General features: G+C 42.2%; 1 protein-coding gene across 1 annotated transcript in view; it reads right to left on the bottom strand.

The window, feature by feature from the left end:
• Nucleotides 1–19,344, bottom strand: part of sema5a (sema domain, seven thrombospondin repeats (type 1 and type 1-like), transmembrane domain (TM) and short cytoplasmic domain, (semaphorin) 5A) — an 83,672-nt gene that overhangs the window by 9,136 nt on the left and 55,192 nt on the right. The window contains 2 exon segments of the mRNA XM_034560312.1: nucleotides 81–290; nucleotides 11,082–11,307. Of these exon segments, the coding sequence (XP_034416203.1) occupies nucleotides 81–290; nucleotides 11,082–11,307 (436 nt within the window).

The following is a 19,344-nucleotide window of genomic DNA, read 5'->3' as shown; positions in this document are numbered from 1 at the left end:
ATCTCGGTGTCCTCTGTTTGATGTTTGTGTACAGTATAAGTCAAACTGGCTTGTAACGTGTAAACGTGTGCATTTCTTACCTGGACAAGGAGTGATGTTACACTCCTGATACTCCTGTGCTTGCCCCAAGCAGGTCTGACCGCCGTTCTTGGGCTCCGGGTTGCTGCAAGTCCTCTTCCGGCTCCGGATCCCCCGGCTGCAGTCTCTGCTGCACTGGGACCAGGAATTCCAGGACGACCAGCCACCGCTCACCGTGTGGCCTGAGATCCTGCCAAGGCGAAGCACCTCTCCTGTTGGGAATAGATGGGGGACAAGAAAAAAATGATTAGACTTTTGTCAAAACACTTTTTACTGGATGTCACGCCTGTGGTTTTCTCCGCATTGAGACGTCACTTCCGATGAAATCTTGCTGTTTTTGGGCAAGAAAGCGGGTGATACTTGTCCTCCATTCCTGGCATCACTGTTCACATTTGTTTTGAAAAACAAGAAGAGGACAGAGAGTCAATAGCAGCTCATGAAAACAGCTACTCCAAAGCTTTTAGAGCTTGATTTGTTTTGAAAAGAGCAGAGCCCATTACATGTTTTGTGTGGATGTTCAGTCATATGCTGCAAAGCGATTCAAGAGACTTAATTAAAAATCACCTGGTGGAACTTTATGTGCATAGAGCGTAGAGGCTCATAGACAATGTCAAGCTCAAATCATATTTGAAATTTTACTGACGTTTTTCATCAGATAGAAACAAAGAAAAAAAAATGTATTGATCATTTTTAATCGCCATAGTAGTAGCATGGCTCGAATGATTGATCAGTCTTTACACAACTTTAATCCAGACTTGAATGTTTCGGAAGCTATTGGATGGATTGGCTTTAACTTTGCACATTCATGGTCCCAAGTGGATGAAGTTTAATGACTTTTCCTATCGCGCCAGGTTCACCTTTGTGGTTTTGACAACTATTGGATGGATACCTTCAGGATTAACTGTAATAACTTTAACCTTAACTTTACATCAAGCGCCATCAATTTGTCCAAAGCTTTGGTTTATTACCTGTAAAATGACATTCTGCATTCAGCCTAAGCTGTACTAAATAGCAACTGTTGGCATGATGTTAAGCATAGAAAAGATCAAACATGCCAAAGATCAGCATATTGGCTTAGTCACTATGAGCATGTTAGCATGTTGATGTTAGCATGTAGCATACTATGCCTAAGTACAGCCTCACAGTGCTGCGAGCATGGTTGTAGACCAACTCTTAGTCTTGTTTGTGTAAAGGTAAGTTTTCAACTCAATGACGTAAGCACAATTGTAAAAATAAAAGTAACTGTTGGACGTATTTTACATATTGCACTAGTAGTAGTATTGAATAAGAATGGAGACGATCGATAAAACCAGTACAGAGACAAATAGACAGATACCACATTGATGGTGTCAGAAATCAGCTGTGCAGATGTTATCCATCATTCAATTCATGTCAGTCTCTAAAGATGGATTCAGTGAGAGCGCCTGTGTGTCCCGTGAACACACAGACGCTTCCCCTCATCAAACAAAATCAGTCGACTAATCTGTGTACACTCATCTGGAATGAGTCGAATAGAGGATTCCTAATGAAATATGAAACCGTCATTACTATTACACTATAATTACTGCATGCATTAATCAACGCTGTGGAAATGAGCAGAATGAGCGCGGAGAGAAAGCTTTTTGGCCATTTTGAATGCAGAGAGTGAACTAATCTGTTTGAGTGAATGACAACTTCAAGGAAATTACAGTCACTGTCCAAGCACTTCTCTGATGAGTCACTCATTCAGCACACTGGGCTTTGATCCACCTTTCTTTGATAGCAGTGGAGGTCTTTTCTTTTGTCTGCACTACTTCTGCTTCCTGCCAATATACACTCTGTCTCATTCTGCTATTTCTATCAATATATATTTGCCTTCAAAGGAAAGAGGGAAGAACAGTTGTGTGTGGTTGAAACAGACAGCAGATTCACATCTGGATCCTGAGTGTGAACCACTTGACCATGCCACAGCAACCTTCCATTTTGTCTCGTTCTACAATCTCTGATTTATTTTTTTGTCACATCACTGGCTCATCTATTATGCACACAGCCTCTCTCTGCCTCTCGATCTATCTTTCCCATTAACCTTCTCTCGCTTTTTGTCGCTCGCCCCCCTTTCTGTGCTCCAACCTGACCTCGTTGTTTTGTCAGCCTGTTCTTTTCACTGACAGTTAGCGTGGCATGGCTGCTTTGTATTCTCACGGAGAGGACAGTGTGTTTACCCAGCCCAAATCCTCGACCTCTTCATAACTACGGGCGACCTTGGTAGGTCACTGGCGGACGCTCCCCTGGCATCAAGCTGGCGTGAGCGTTGACAGGCTGCCCGCTCTTTATCGATTCTGAGCAGACAGTGGCACGGAAAGCGCCCCCTGCTACTCTGACCCGATGTCTTTATCCAGCCCTCTGTAGCCCAAGAGACTGGACTGCTTTCACGGCAATGGAGTGCCTACCTCTCATACATGCAAACTAACACATTCAATATACACACTTCCATCCACATGCCAATACATTTACAGATACAAACACTTACTTCCACTAGTGGCCACAATACACACAGTACTTTGGCCACATTGCTTGCTCAAGCTTTGGCTTGACTGCTCTGCTGTGCTGAGCGTATTGTTAATGCTACTTCACAGGGAGTGCCCTCCCGTCGCCAAAAACAAACAGCATGGTGCCCTCTTTTTCAAATAGGCAGCGGCTGGATACATCGATCTGCACAAGAACCACACACAGCCGGCGAGAATTAATCCCCTATCTCCTGATGGGCTTAGCCGAGCCAAAACTAAGGAGGACACAAGTGCACCATCCAATCGTCTCTGCCGCAAAGAAACTACGGCATAAAAAAAAGTGCCCTCCTCCCTTTCTTGGCTCAACCTCACACCCTGCTCAAAGGAAAAATACACCGTCAACAAACATATCAACTTGTGTGTGTGTGTGTGTGTGTGTGTGAGAGAGAGAAAATCGACGAATGCATGTGCGGACAAAAGAGGAATGGGGACCCTGTGAGGCCACACACACACTGTATATGCAATGATGTGCAATCTAATGTACACTAGAGGCAACTGGAAAAGCACTCAAACAGCAAAAGGTGTGAGAAGAAAGGAAGTGAGAAAAAGATAGATAGAGGCAGATGTGGAGACGAGATGACATCTGCAAGTCGAAGAGACAACTGCACATTTACTCCCTATTACTCTTCCTCCCTCCTCCCACTCCTCTCCTCCTCCTCCTCCTCCTCCTCCTCCTCCTCCACTTTCCCTATCAGATCAGCAATGTCTCCATGCAAATATTTGTGTTTACACTCCATATTTACATCTTAAAAAGTGTATGGCCTGCTTTCTGCTCTTACATTGGCACAATCTGACAGTGCTCCCTGAGCTGTCCTCAGGTCTGCCAAGTGATGGTCGACCATGAAACTCTCCGTATGGGATATTCTCATGGAAGAGCTCATTTAAACTTTGTAAGGGTGCAATTAAAACCCCACCCTGTAGAGGGATCAGTGCACATGCACAGAAACATGAACGCAGAAATAACCAGGAACAAGGATGCACATGCTAACCTGATATGAGCCCAGAGAGTTATGGGCCCAAGTTGCACCTTTAGTGTCCTCTGCCGAAGCATCTTTCCCCACTTACAGGTTTAATTGCAGAGATATATTGGACCGAAGGGGTTTAATTCGCTGTCTGTCTGTAATGTTTGAGCTCAGAAGAACACAAGAACTGAAAGCACAATATTTGACCTACTGTTAGCATGAACCATCTTTATTTACTTTGTGGTGTTTTACTGTTATAAAGAGGATTTGCAGTAGATTACACTTCAATACAGGGTTGCAATTCTAGGGTAATAACTTCAACTCACAGACTGTCTCCATCACTGCCGACTGACATCTAAAGTTTTATTTAGTCAGCTGCCAAACAGCAACCTTTCCACGCAACAAACCAATCCCATGTTATTGTTTTCACATCATCTATGGATGTTTTTTTTGGGGTGAATTTGATTTTCTGACAATGTAATTCAGCATCGCATGATAGCATTTTCAGATTCTGACTGACAATTTACTCTTGAATCAACAAGGATAGTGTTTAAAATGGTTCCCACTGCTCCGAACTGCTCCAATAACACAACTTTGACCAGAAAACAAGGCAACTAAATGCTGACTGTGATGGACCCCCTTCTACATGCAGGTTTCAAGTCAGTTTTTAGATCCAAACGGTGGTATGTTTCACAACATTGTGGTTAGGTAAAACTAATTCATACAAATTTGTACAAAAGTATTCTGTATGAGTTGGCTGTTCTTCATTTAAGTGAACAAAGCAGAAAAAGCAAGTAATATTATGGGAAAATCCAAGACCATTTAGTCTTCATGTATCCCTCTTGCCACTACAATCCAGCTGGGACTGCTGGTTGTGGTGGCAGACTTCAAGTGTTTGTCTTAATTGTAGGTTCTTTCAAAAGAATGAGACAATTTCAAAAACCTACCAACAAACAGTACACATATGTGTTTTTTCGATCAAAGAAACAGCCCTTTCCTTCTCCCTGGCAACATGGAGTATGATTGGTCAACAAAAGCAAGGGAAGAAGGGAAGACAGGCAAATACATCATTGTGTGTTTCTAATCTCTCAAAACCTGCCGTTATGATGCTTTAAAGAGCTCAGAGAGTGGCTTCATGCCAACAAAGAACAGTCTGACGTACGGTCATGTTTTCACATCGCCTATGCTGGTTTGCTAATTTGTTGACTCAATGTCACTAAAAACTGTGCCACTCTTTGAGAGCCCCACACTCCAATGGTACTCTGCACATTTGGTGTCAAGGATAATTGCAATAAGGTTGTGAACTCTATCTGAAGATGTCCAGTTACGTACATAACTGAACCATAACAGACATAGAGAGATCATATAGGGAGAGATCCTGTCACCAACAACTGTATTATAAGAGATGCAATAGTATTACAATTAAGCCTTTCATAAATCATCATAAAGACTGATTCACCAGGTGTGGACGAGCAATTGGGGAAGGAGAAAAGAAGAGCACATTGAATGATCTAACTGCATTTCATTTATTGCCATATCATCTAAGTGTAACTACACATGCATGCACAATAAAGCCACAACCTTACACATTCCATAGAATTGGCAGTTCAACAAGGATTATATGTTTTTATTATTGTAGAGGCCTATACCCACTGAGGCCGTGACGACTAAATGACACGAAAATGCGTAATTCTCCCCTGCGAATATGATATGCTCTGGGCTTTTATTGGGAAAGAACAGAAGAAGTGTAATCTAGTAAACGCTGCCTTTGTCAAGGTTGAAAGGAGTAATACGGTTTTAATAAATAACTTTAAATAGAGGCGCAACTAAACCCGTTCCGCACAACGCAGCCTAACTGGTTGATGCCTTTACTCGCGTTGTGGAGGCACAGAACAATCAACCTTGGGCCTGAAAAAAATTTCACTTTTTTCGACATTGTAATATTAGCATTTTATGTGAAAGTATTCATGACAAAAACAACCGTTTGAAATAATATATTGTCATGCGAATTAATTGCAAGAAATTTCTGTATAATATCTCCTTATTAAAACTCATACCTCAGGGACCAGACGTATTTTATAGCTATACTCACCTGCAGGTTTTACATATTATAACAGTTAATTCTGCTTCTTCCTTGACACTCAGTGAGAAGTCCACAGGAAAAGAGAGGCCTGACTGTAGGGACCGAGAGCGGAACAGAGACACAGAAAAACAATAAGAATACTGGAATGGCTGTCATCCGTCAGAGGCGTCCCTCAGCACTGTCCTGTGTCTACTCAGTGTCTGCTCATGACATCCGGGCAGGAGAAACTAATCTGTCGCCCATGAGAAGGCTCTGGCCTTGATACCAGATCAGCTGAAGTGAAACACATCAAGCTGCTGACACTCCACCGTTTCTCCCTGGGAAAAAAGATGAAGCCATCACTCACCAACACAAGCCGGCAAAATTACAGCAGACATCTCTTTCATCTTTGCAGGGCTTTCTTTTCTCTGTCTGCTTCTGTCTTTGTGACATGCAAACTTCATATTACTGCTGCTGCATCATAAGATTAGCTGACTGAACCTTTATACTCTGTATTCAAAGATTTGGGAGGGTACCTTTTTGTATCTTTCAAACACACAAGAGCAAAGAGCCTTACTATAAAGCAAGGGATTTCTGTCTGTCTCCATATACGTGTGTCCTTTGCATATCTCATAAACTGTTTATCCAATCTTCACACTTGCCGCCTGTATTGCTGTGGACACAAGGACGTGCAGTGTCGACGTTTGCCACCATTTTGACACATTCAATATTAATAATCTAATAAATAAAACCTTGACTGAGTTGAGCATGTCTTCCACAGCGGGCGTTTACAGGCCGCGGCTCATTAACTGCAGTTCAGTCTTGCGGTCGGATGATGGATATACTACATTTACAACAAAACTCTTCTTCACTCCATCGTTCGATGGCGTCAACCAGCAATGATCGGTTCTTGACAATGCTCTAAGCAGCACTTTCCAGGGAGAAGCCCTCGGCCCCCTCCAGAAAGCTACACAAGCCTCACATCCAGAACTGCACCATTAAAATGTATTCTGCAGAGGTCTCTTTGAGAAATCTATAGAGAAACAAATATGGTAAAAAACTAAAAAAACTGTCTTCTCGAAGCCAGCTAGTAATATCAATTGTGTTTATTAATACGGTATCGTTAAGTGAAGAGAAGAGTCACAAGATTGGCAGAAAAAGTAAAGCCATGTTTTATAAATAGCCTGCAGAACTTTGCTTCATGGACCTTAAAAAATATTGTCTATCAAGGCAATAATATAAGTGATCAAATGTAGTTTTTTCATTCACGCATGTGAAAAGTGATAAAAAGGAAAATTGGCTCCAAATGCTCCAAGACTAATACGACTAATCCCTGGGTGTACAAGATAAGAGACGTCTTTAAATCATTACAGATAATTAACTCATCGCTAAAATTAAGCTATGATAACTGATATGAAACAAGTCAGTATGGTATATAAAAGCTCACTGCAGATGCTTGGTTAAATCCTATATTCATAATTTATCTCTCATAATAAAGACAGATAGAGATCTCAATACGGGAAACATTGAGACACAAAGAAAAAGAGATAGTGGGCGAAGGTCGAGAAAGTTGTGAACATTTCTCAAACATCAATTTACTGTCTCCGTTGACTGGGGGATTATTTCCCCATATCTGCGCTTCACAGATGAAAACTTCCAGGTGTTTGTCAATAACAGAGACTACAATCCAATCCGTCAAATGTCAGGTACATCAGATCGCTTTGATGCTCCAAGCCACACACATGGTGACATTCTGCCTGCGCAGGGAGAGATGAAGAAGATTTAAGACAACATGGCAGAGGGGGCTTTTTATTGAGTAGCGGGGGAGCGACATCAGTGTGCTGGCGAGACAGAGAAATGGTCTTTTAAAGTTCATGCATCTGCTTCAAAACCAAAAGGAAAGCGTTGTCTGGAGGGAGAGTGTGAAGTCTCCACTCCTGATTGCTTAAGATGTTTGCTACTGTTTAAATAAGTCTCCTTCTTGCATACGCAATCTACACACGTTTCACTTCGCTGATTTATCATGTTTTGTTATGACGTGGGAATGCTCATAACAAAACATAATAAATGCATGCATGTAGTGTTGGCAGAAACACATGATTTTTACAATAGCAGATAAATTTCATCAGTAACGAGTCGGGTAAGGGATTACATACTGAAATTCAGCTTTACAGTTGCAAATCCCTGTGATCCTCATTTCTTCAACAATTTAGGGAATCAACTTGTTTGAGTTTAATGAAGGGTTGAATACTGCTCCTGCGCCTTGGAATCTGCTGCAGACTGATTTGGGTCTACGGGAGCCGGTCTCTTTGGTGGTTTTAAAAAGAGATTGAAAGAGTTGGAGGAATGTTCATCTGGTTGTAGATGTTTTTCTGACTGACCTGTGTGAACTGGGATGTGATGACTTGAATCTTAGTTTAGGTTTTACTAAAGTTTTTATTGTCTGTCACTGTTTTATGTTGTATGTCTGAAACTTTGTTAAATGTGCTTTTGCTGTCTTGGCCAGGACACTCTTGTAAAGGAGATTTTTAATCTCAATGAGGCTTTTCCTGGTTAAATAAAAAAAATAAAAAACATTTCTGCTCCGTGCGTACAACGGATAGACTGCTGTGGGATATACCAGCTGGATTCTTGCAAAATCACACCAGATCACATATCACAAGAAGATCCATCTGGTCAGGCTTCAAGTAATGAGAGCCAGAACTCGGACCAATCAGCACCATGTGAGGAGCTACTGGCAGCTGTAACTCAAATGTTGTCTGAAAGTTGTTAAACCCATAATGTCTTTCTTTCTTTCTTTCTTTCTTTCTTTCTTTCTTTCTTTCTTTCTTTCTTTCTTTCTTTCTTTCTCTCTTTCTGGTAAATACTGAATATGTGACATCTGGGTGTAGAGGACTTGGAGCAGTTTACAGGCACCTGTCACGAAGCTGGGCTGAGTAATGAAATTAATGAGTAATGAAATTCATTGCTATATTTTTCAGTAAGTAATATGTAATGAGTAATTTTATAAGCTCCACTGCTCACATTGTTTTATGACAGCTCTGTGTGAAGCTCTATCATCGAAACTAAGCCGCCTGATGCAAATAGTAAATCTTTATCGGATGAAAGACCATCCCTCTCGGGTTTTCATCATCTCGGAGGGATATTGGCGTCCTTTGCCCCAGGTTATGGACATCAATACACACCACTACCGTGGCGGTAATTATCCTGTGATGGCCTCTCGCTTTCCGTGAAGTAAAACTGCTGTTCCCGAGGCACAGACAACCGATGCATCTATGAGAGGTGGATTGTGGTAGGACGGCACATTGAAAAAAAACTCTCACGTCATACACCTACGAGGATGCACACACACACACAAACAGATCAACATATCTAAACACACACAAAACAGGCAAACATGCACGCTATCCCACCCTCATACACACACAAATACACACACCGATGCTTTGATACTGGTTGAAATGAGGAAGTGGATCACAAGCGTTCACTCTCTTTTTTCAACAGTTATGGCCTAAAACTTCTCAGAGAAGTAAATCATATTGAGGTCTTTAGATAAACAATTAATGTGGGATAAGAGGAGAGGAGTCCACATAGGCCACATCCACCTCAATAGGTCTTTTGTACTAGACAGTGACAGTTTTGTTTGTGAAGAATATGACAGTGATTCATGTTCTTTTTCACTCAGAACTTACACAGTGGAAGATGTCATGAAAAGAAGAACCATGACTCTGGGTGAACCAGTTGTAATGTGGAAAATAATCGTGTTTAACTGAACATTTACAAAAAGTGAATACATTTTTGGATTTCCTATAAAATCACTTTTTTATTCACAAGGCCATGCTTTGCATTAATGCCTGCAGTGGTGTTATCTCGATAAAATGCCAACATGCGTGGGTGGAATATTGAAGTGCAATAGCATCATGACTGTGGCACCGAGTGTATAATGAAGTTTTGTATCTATTAACATAGAAATGATGACCTCCCTGCTAAAAATAAAGTGTCTAAATAGCACTGCGAGTACATCATTTGCACCTGAATAAGATGAGTTAACAGTGTCCTCCATGTTTCCTGATGGCAGATCCGTAAAAACAACCAACCTTGTTTGTCCACCGGTTGCTGGATGGATTTCATGCCCGTACTGCGCGGCTCATACATCACCATCCGCCTGCTGTCGCCTGTATGTTGCTTACATCCCACCACGCGGCCTGACTCAGTCAACAGTGATGGCTGAACCTTCCGCCTATGTTTTTCAATTGGTGTAATTAACATTAGCTACTCTGATGTCAGCCTTCTGGTGACAACCTCTAATGAAACATATTGTGTCAGTTACTTCCTCCCCGCTAATCAGAAACAAGAGAGACCTATTAAAGCTCAAGTCTTTGTTCACTAATAACCTCTTGGATGTGTGGCTGTCGGTCCTCTTACAGCTTTGAGTGTGCAGTCAGGTTTGCTCTGTTCCTGCCAGCGCTCATTTAAAACCCTTCAGGAACATGTAAGAATGTGAAGAGAACAACTTGTACCAGCGACAGCGCTGGAGGAAAGACAGAGATTCATAATCAGAAATGAGGAGGAATAGATAGATCAAAAGAAAGGAAACCCCACTGATATTGTACATTAGGGCTATCCTCTGTAATTACCGCAGCACGTGGCATGAGAGTGGTGTAGCGTCAGACCACCCAGAGACATAGAAGAAGTCAAAGTTATGGGAGGCTGGCACATCGTAGCTAAGTACTAATTCTTAAGCCTTAAAAAAAAAAGAAGTCTGCTTTTCCCTCTGAGGCAAAGCGCTGTAAATAAACTTCAACGGATGCATTTGAAGCCTCTTTGCTGTGGTGGGATGCCACCCCGCCTCTCTCCCCTCTCATATGGATCCTTCCAACAAGCAACATAAACAACTTGTCAATTTGCAGCCCGCTTGTACAAACGTTTACAGCGTTTTAATTCACGAGGGGTGCGGCTCACTGAGACTGTGTGGTGCACAGAGATGGGATGAGGGATAAAGAGCATGTCTTTGTGCTTTTTCGCGAGACTATATACTTTGTGCATGCATCGGTATGTGTTTGTGTCTTTGCGTGTGTGAGTGTGAAAGAGAGCTAACATGGCTTGTAAACTGCTGATCGGCTTTGTGGATTGGAAGTTCATTAACATGTCTGACGCTTTGATCCTCTGATAAAGTCGCGGAAGACAGCGAGGGCTGATTAAGATAGCGCTTGTTCAACTTTTGCAGGACAGAGAGGGGGAAAGTTTGAAAAGGAAAGGAAGAAAGATCTAGTGAACAACAGACACAGGCAGCAACAAGAAAAAGGCTTTCGGCGAGTCGGCCAATAACTAGCCTGCGGAGACACAGGAAGCCAGTTGGAGTGAGATAACAGAAGCATCCAGAGGCTGAGATAGCTGGAAAGAGACCACCTGTCTCCTCCACTCTGCGCTCACCGTCGGTGGAGCAGCCGGTGGATCCGTCGCTGGAGCAGTAGCGCATCTCGATCCTCTGCCTGCCCACTTCTAGCAGGCTGGGATCTGGGATGCGAGCCTTGCAAGTGTAGCGGAAACGCTGCTCATAGTGGCCGCCGTTGTCCGAGATGTTCACGGGCGTCCAGGGAGTCCAGGGTGTGGTCTTCTTCAGGTCAGGGCATGGCAGGGTGTTGCACGACTGGTACTCCTGCAATCAGAGACGGCAAAACGTTCAGCTGACTTATATCATGGCACGCACGTATACGGGCAGGTGAATTTGACACGTTCCGTGCATGAAGAGATAATCGCAAATCATTAAAGCAATAATTAAACATGACAAGCTCAGACAGAAATATATGGTGTATTTCCCAAGCATTATAATGGACAGGACAATGGCTTTTGAAATTCGCAGCAGTGACTAATGTGAAATTAAACAGCTTTTTTTATGAGGAAATAAACAGCCCTTTCAAAGCGTTCATCATCAGTCATCCTTAAAAGCCTCTTGATTCCAGTTCTGGCTGGTTTACTGTACTGTATACCGCCAGATCCAGTACGGCTCATCCCTCAAAATACCCCTCACAATCCAACCAAGCAGTGTTTGCCTGGCACCAGCACACCTGTCATTCTGCCTGCATGCACTTACTGAGGATACACTCTCTTCAGGCCACTTGCTGAACATGGCAAGAGGCAAACAAGCCAGGCAGAAAAGGTCATTCATCAAGTTAATTCATAACCAACGGGAAAGAGGAGGAGGGGTGCTGGAGAAGTTGATAGAGAAGGAGCAAAATGAAGGCAATAATGGCAACTCTTTCTCCCCTCTGCATCTGGCTTTGAGAGCCGGGCAATAAAAATGAAAAACGCAGCACTGACACACTAACAGTCTAATATGTGAGTCTCATTCAGGAACGCCATAAGTGTATATCTTGCCTCTACCTTTCTTAAACAACTTTTTTTTGGACTAGTGGTTGAAAACAATCTTCTACTTCTGTGATGCTATATTTGATGATACGATTCAGGATGATAATAGGTGGGTAATAGGCCCCTTTTGTGCCCGGCTAAATAAATAACGGGGTGGAGGTAGTGATACGTCTGGAGAAAATGACAGCACAGAAGAGAAGGTGAGATGGCTGCCATTTCCCTCACTGCTTGTTTATTTATGCTGAATAGGCCTTGAGTGACTGCCAGACCTTGACAAAATAAGATAAGAGTTCCTTTCTGCAATCCGTCAGCCTGTCAGGACGGGCTGAGGAGAGGACCTCTATACATTATACAGTACGCAGCTCGATCTTTCACCATCTTGCCTACTCTTTAATGCTCTCTCTTGGTCTCACTTTCCATCCATCTATCTATCTTCATATTTCTTTCACCCTCTTTTCCCCACACTGTTCATACCTCGCTTTGTGTCTTTGTGTGTCTCTCTCTCTCTCTTTCTCTCTCTCTTTCCCTATCTATCTCCCTGTCTCTCTCTCTTTCTCTATCTATCTACCTGTCTATCTCCCTGTCTCTCTCCCTTTCTCTATCTATCTCACTCTCTCTCTCTCTCTCTCTTTGCTTCTTTTTTCCTCTGCTTCATCTCTCTCTCTCTCTCTCTCTATCTACCCTGTATTTCTGTCTCCCATCTCTCCCTCGCTCCCCCTGCCTCACTTCCCCGGGGTACCAAGGTTAAAACCACAGGAAGGATTTAGATTCTGTTTGGGCCCCGTGATGAATGAGGGTGTCACCTCCACCGCACTTTCTGCCTCTCTCCATCTAGCGCAGTAATCATCTCCAGACATTAATATTTAACATCCTCACGCATCACAGACCAGCCCACAATCTGTGATTATCAGCCAATCACAAAAAGGAAGCAAAAGAGTCAACCTCAGCGTCTCGCCGCTGCCTACGGCACAAAAGAAAAGAAAAGCAACACGTGGCGTGAATGGGGGGAAAAGGGCAGAAAATATGTTGGTGTTTGTTGTGTGAGTTGTTGATGGTGGCCAAACACAGTAAATATTTAATGAGGCTTGTCTGGTAAGCGTTTCTTCCTGCACTCTGTGAGGATTAGTGTTGATGCAGAGGACTAAGGAGATAATTAGTGGGTTTAAAACTAAAGCTCATTCAAGGTCTCAGAAGGTATCCACATCAAGCACAGCTAAGGTATATGCAGTTTACAGCAAGGGGTTCAGTGTTTATGTCACAAAGATCTGTGAAAATACATTTTTCAAAGTCAAACCATAGTTTTCAAATGTGGAGTCCCAATTGGCTATTTGTATATATATTACAACGTACAACTTGTCAGGTATGACACCTTACTAACTTATATATGTGGAACGGAATAGGCATTTGCTCAAGGCTTTGTTTTCGATGAGAGAAGTTTGCTGAGAATTTAGAAAATTCAATGCGAGTTGAACAATGATAATAATGAGAAGAGGAAGGAGAAGAAGACGTAGTAGTAGTCGTAGTACTAGTACTACTAGTAAGAGTGGCGGTTGTAATAGTAGTAGTAGTAGTAGATTGGTAACACAGCTAATAAACTAAAGATGGTAAGAATATGACATGATGCCATGAAGATGATGGCGGTCCCCAGAATTGCCGCGGTACAATCTGGACGTCCCTGATAAAAAACACATTGAAGGCCCCTGCTGTGGACGATGTTATCCAATAACAAATGTTGAAGGACACCGGACAGCTTATTGTCTTTTCTTGCAATAAAATAGCCTTTTTTTTTTATAGCGGGTGCACACGTGAATACAAAATCTGGCATAGTAACAAAAACAAAAACAGTCCCCTTGCTTTTTTAGTGGCAATTTTTACACCACGTTTTGAATAATGCATTAAAAATGGACCCGAGGATGTGAAATAAACAGCAGTATAGCCCTGCCCATAAAAAACCATAAACCCAACACACACATACACCCACAAGCAAATAAAATAACTCCATTAAAATGACATTCACTGAGCCAGAGCAGTGAATAGGTCATCTTAGGCATATATTACATGCCGGCTATGTAAATGTGCTTCTGAACAAAACAAAGGAGCTACACTGTAATTCAACTTTGATTCATTGTTCGGCAAAAAGAAGCTGATCAAAATGAGCTATTTAAATATGTTTCATCGCAGTCTTTCCATTGGATTTTATGAGCTAATAAGACAAAGTAGCTACACTCATATTCAAATTAACCAAAGAACTGCATGTGGATCACAACATTGGATTCAATTATTCCCCTGATTTTAACTCATATTCGTGCCCCCCCCTCCCCCTGCAGTGATATTGCATTGTGGGCAAATGGAGAGCATATATTTGATGCTGTGCACCTTTAACCGGCAGCTGAGACGGGCAGCGCTGTAATGTGTTTCAGGCTCAGGAGCCAAGGAGAGCTGGGTAGCAGGACGCCTGGTAGCATTTTACTGCCTCCCACAAACGAGCTGCCTGGTTGGTCAGTACGGAGGTGGTGGGTGGGCTGTTTGTGTGTGCATCTGCAAGGCTGTGTGGATGAATGTGTCAAGTAGACTATAGAGTGGAAGTTTGACTTCACTGGCATTTTGGCACTGAGTTGTGTGAGTGTGTGTGTGTGTGTGTGTGATGCGCGTGCATGTTTCTAACTTTATGCATGACTGAGTTATGGATTCAGACAGCTCCCATCTTATTCTGTCTCCAATGCGCAGACCTTTCTGCTTATTTTTGTAGGTGTTATAAGCATAGGGGATACAAGTTGAGGATGAAGAAGGGCAAAAAAGAAATGGAGTGAGAGAGTGTGTGTGTGTGTGTGTGCGTGTGTGTGTGTCATAATAGTGTCTTGAGTGCTGTGGAAGTCCTCAGCCTCTTCTTATTTTTATTGGGAAATGTATGAATTTGGAGTGGAGGGTGACATACAATGTATATATTTACTTCTGTATGTGTGTGTGGAAAGAAGAGAGTGTGTGTATGTGTGTTTAGGTATAAAAGGCTCTCTGTTGTGTCCAGCCAGCGGTGGGAGCTGAATAATACGGAAACGTGCCTCTCCAGCCTCCTACCATCATTACACTCATTATACATCTTATTGGACTGAGAGAGCTGTGAGTGTGTATATGAGAGAGCGAGAGAGAGAGAGAGGAAAGAATGTGTGTTGGTGTTTGCCTACATATACACACTTGCGCCCTAACATTTAAGTGTATGGTCCAGATGTGAGATATGAAAGTGACTAATCCTCTCCAGCGCCTACATCTTTATCTAGTGCGGTCGAGTCCACAGAAATGGAGGCCTAATGTTCCTCAAGTCTCCATGAGACATCACTTCAATTAGCAGCGCCGACCAAAGCACACTTTGTCAAACTCTGAGTTCTCTCTCCCTCTCCCCCACCAGTCTGCCTCCATAATGAAGCCTGCTGTCGGCCAGGAGCAGGTCTCCTGGCTACACACCAGTGGACACACGCGCACACACACACACACACACACACACACACACACACACACACACACACACACACACACACACACACACACACACACAGACAATGACGAAAACTGAACAGTACAGAAACACACCAGTGTGTTCACACGTCAGTCTGCCAGTGCCTACACAAACACGGGATACTTAACTTTCATTTTGCAGTCTGACTGCACGACTGGCAGGTAAATAGAACAGCTCTTGGTGTCATTAAGCAGCTCTGTGCATCGCCAGTTCTGCATGGCCCATATTTGATATATTTAACTCTGCAAGGCAGAGTCAAGATGTGCCATTCTAATGAGAATAATGGTCCTTTTTGATCCTTCGATGTGAGAGATATTTGATGTATAAAGTCAGAAATACCACAGTGAATTAAATCTTCTTAAAGACCGCTGGAGCAAGTCTTCTTTCCTCTAATACTATTACATTAAGTATGTGAGTGATGTGAATGTCATCTCGCAACATATCACTGAATCAGCAACCGATTTATGTATTGCAGTTTCAAGTGCTACCGCTAATAATAATAATAATAATATAATACTGTGAGGGCAGAGTTCAACTTAATATCTATAAACTGATTTTGCATTCATATCGGCAGACAACGGGACAAGATTTTGGTGTCGGCAATGTTATGGCGTCCGTTTGTAGTCTTAGATTTATTGACCAATCATATTCAAACCGGCTTGCAGGTTAACAGTCCTCGTGGAGAGCAAAGGAGGGATGCACTGATCTTGGAATATTGTCTGATGATTACTCAGATTTATTTTTGGTTTAAAAGGAGCTTGAAAACTGCTTGTGAAATAACCCGTTCATACGCATTTTCTCTGAACTCCACCTCGTCTTGTATCTCAAGTTGCGCAATCGCGAGAAAAAGTAAGTCTTGGCCACTGGATACACTAGAGCAACATCATTAAAGCCCCTTGCCTCCAGAGGCGTGTGCATTGCCAGAAAGATAGCTGATGGGTTTCGAGAATGAATTTGACTTAATTCAATAAAATTTGCAAAAAATAAAAAACGTGGAATTTGTTTGCCAAAAAATGTAGTACAGAGCTAGCAAGAGATCAGCAGACCACTCTGTCTTCATCATTCCCTGTTGGTCCTTTGTTGGAGTCAGAGTACAAAACATGACTATTTAATGGAGGTTTATGAAAGTAATATTGATTTAGTGGAGGAGAGGCACGCGACTTTTAGTGAACCCCAAAGTTGAAGTTTATTACTGTAGCAGTTGTTAACAGCACAGAAAAGATATCCAGCTGTGGAATTGGTGGTTCTACAAGTCTTGGAGCGTATAACCGATATTTTTATGTCATGTGTGGACTATATTTCAACATATAACTAGTTCTACTGGACCCGCTGGATATATTTCTAGGCATTAGTGCAGAAGAACATTTGCTGTGATGCATTATGTAGTTTGAATAAGTCCGGGGAAGTTTTTCTCTGCTCATTTCTACTCTTAGAGGTAAACAATTGAGTCCTCTTGGCTGAGCGTAGCACCATCAATAATAAAAGTAAACAGACATCTTTCTTTCTTTTTTTCTCATTCATGCTCTTGAATAATGAATTTTCTCGGCCTCACATGGTACGATCATCATTTTGTTATTATTAACCTATATTTAAGAGCTTTGCTTGTTTATTTGCAGCCCAGATTTCGCCTGCTCCTCTGGGGATACAAACCTGTAATGCAGACACAGTGAAATGAGAGAGACGGAGCAGCGCTGCGAGGAGCAGGGCTCAGACTGATGAAGTTGCAGACATGTGGCCTTTTGCATCAGCAAAATGCGGCACCCTCAGGACATAATACTTCCACGATGATAAGACTGCTGGGGCTTAAGTCAATGACACTCAGGTCAAACTTACGGTTTCATGGAAATATAGCAGCGAGAGAGTTTGCTCTTTTAATCATGCGTGGAGCAACATTTTGTTTTTTGCAGGGTTGCATAGTGAGTAATGAAAGTGTCCTTGAGCTGAATCCCTACTAGCTTCACTTGAGCTACTCTGTGTGTGACTGTGCACTGAGAGCTCCCTGTGGAGAGGCAGAGACAATTTTGCTTCAGAGATCAATAGTAAAACGAAAAAAGTAACAACCAAATAATTTTTTCTTCTTCCAAGCGATTCACTTTACACCATGTGAGATGTGTTGACCAGACTGACATCACCAACTTCGGTTCATCTTTGATACTTTTCAAAAATAAGTAACAAAAGTGTTTCTTGCAAATTCTCTGCATGACATCCCTGTAAAACACCAAGCAGATGTTAGCTCATTGCTGTCGATTGATGTCTGGCAAACGCCAGGAGCTGTGATCAGCTGATCACAGGTGGCTGCTATGGCGATATATCAATCCTGACAGCTACACATTAATGCACACATGTACCTTTGCGCTACAACGTCCGAGAAATACACAGTGTACATCTTTTCAGGTCTCAGTAGGGGGTCGGTCTAAAAAAGTAGCTGTTGATGACAGAAGCTGCAACCTGTGTGTGTTGTGTGTGTGTGTGTGTGTGTGTGTGTGTGTGTGTGTGTGATTATGTGTGAGTGGTCTCCTTCTGTTTAATTAAACATGGATCTGTCCGGGGGAAGAGAACACAGACAGATGGCGCATAAAAAAACAAACTTTTCACTTGAAGAAAAGTGGGTCCTTGAAGAAATCAAAAGAATGTATTCCCTCCTACTTGATCTTCAAGTGCTAAATGCTCATTTATAAAACCAACTTTATTGGAAAGGTGTTTCAAATACAGTTTCCTGTCTTGAACACTTGACCTTTACTTATTAGGGGTTTAAAGCGCATTGAAGCAATTGTTAAACACCGACAGCCGTGCCATTTGAGCACCTCAATAGAGTTGTAAATGAAAGGTAGCAAGTGTTTTTTTGATCGGAGTAAATATACAGCTATAATACAAGTTAGCGAAGTTGTCCAAATAAAGTTTCTCCCATGAAAAGATAAAGTGGCTCTGAACTCTGTATAATTACAACTCCGGTGGTGAGACGGCCCCAATTAAGTCCATGTTGCAAAGGCTGAAGACAGGGAGTCGATGAGGTAGCAAAACAACACAAAGAGGGGAAAGTAAGTGAATGTAACTCTCCTCTGCCCTTGACACCATTGAAAACGACCTCAAATATCTCCTGTTGAGCCTGAGCTCATCTGCGCACATCAAACCCACAACTCCAGACAGACAAAGACAGGCTTTCCCTTTTGGCGACAGCATGAGGAGGTACTGAGAGTTCCTCGTGCTCGTCATCAGTTCCCTTTTCTGGACTGAGTTGCTCTAGGATCCCTATTGCATTCCCAGGATGCCCCTGTGAAGATAATGGTCGATGCGTAATGTCAAAAATAAGACAGATGCCATCTGATGGGAAACGGTGTTTATGTGTGTGAGACATACACCATTTGGTGCGACTGCTAAATTGCTACTTAATGGAAAGTCAGTCTTTTCATTTGGGTTTTCTGGAGCTACTAATGTGTCATTGGTAATTATCAAATACTATATGCTCGCTTGTGTGGGATGTTTCATAATGCTGGCACTATGTTATTTAGCTTCACAACAAGCCAGTACACAACCTGTGGGTTGTCTTTCTTTTGGCTGAATGTGATTGAATTATGTCTGTGTGTGCAATTTGCAAATGAAAAAAAATGTCATCCTTTTAATTGTGAATGAGCATAATCCCGATTTTTTTATCTTAATTCTAAACCAGGATCATTGTTTTTCCGTTAACTATCCAAAACTAAACTGGTAAAGAAAGCCCACAAACAAACAAACAAACAAACAAACAAACATGTACTGTATATAAGTATGTATCCTTAAGCCCATGACCCATATTCTTCAATCCATTTTCAAGAGGGA

The sequence above is a fragment of the Cyclopterus lumpus genome, chromosome 20 (assembly GCF_009769545.1).
Source record: "Cyclopterus lumpus isolate fCycLum1 chromosome 20, fCycLum1.pri, whole genome shotgun sequence".
Taxonomy (NCBI): Eukaryota; Metazoa; Chordata; class Actinopteri; order Perciformes; family Cyclopteridae; genus Cyclopterus; species Cyclopterus lumpus.
Note: the sequence above shows the minus strand (reverse complement) of the source record. Positions and strands in the feature narration are given on the sequence as shown.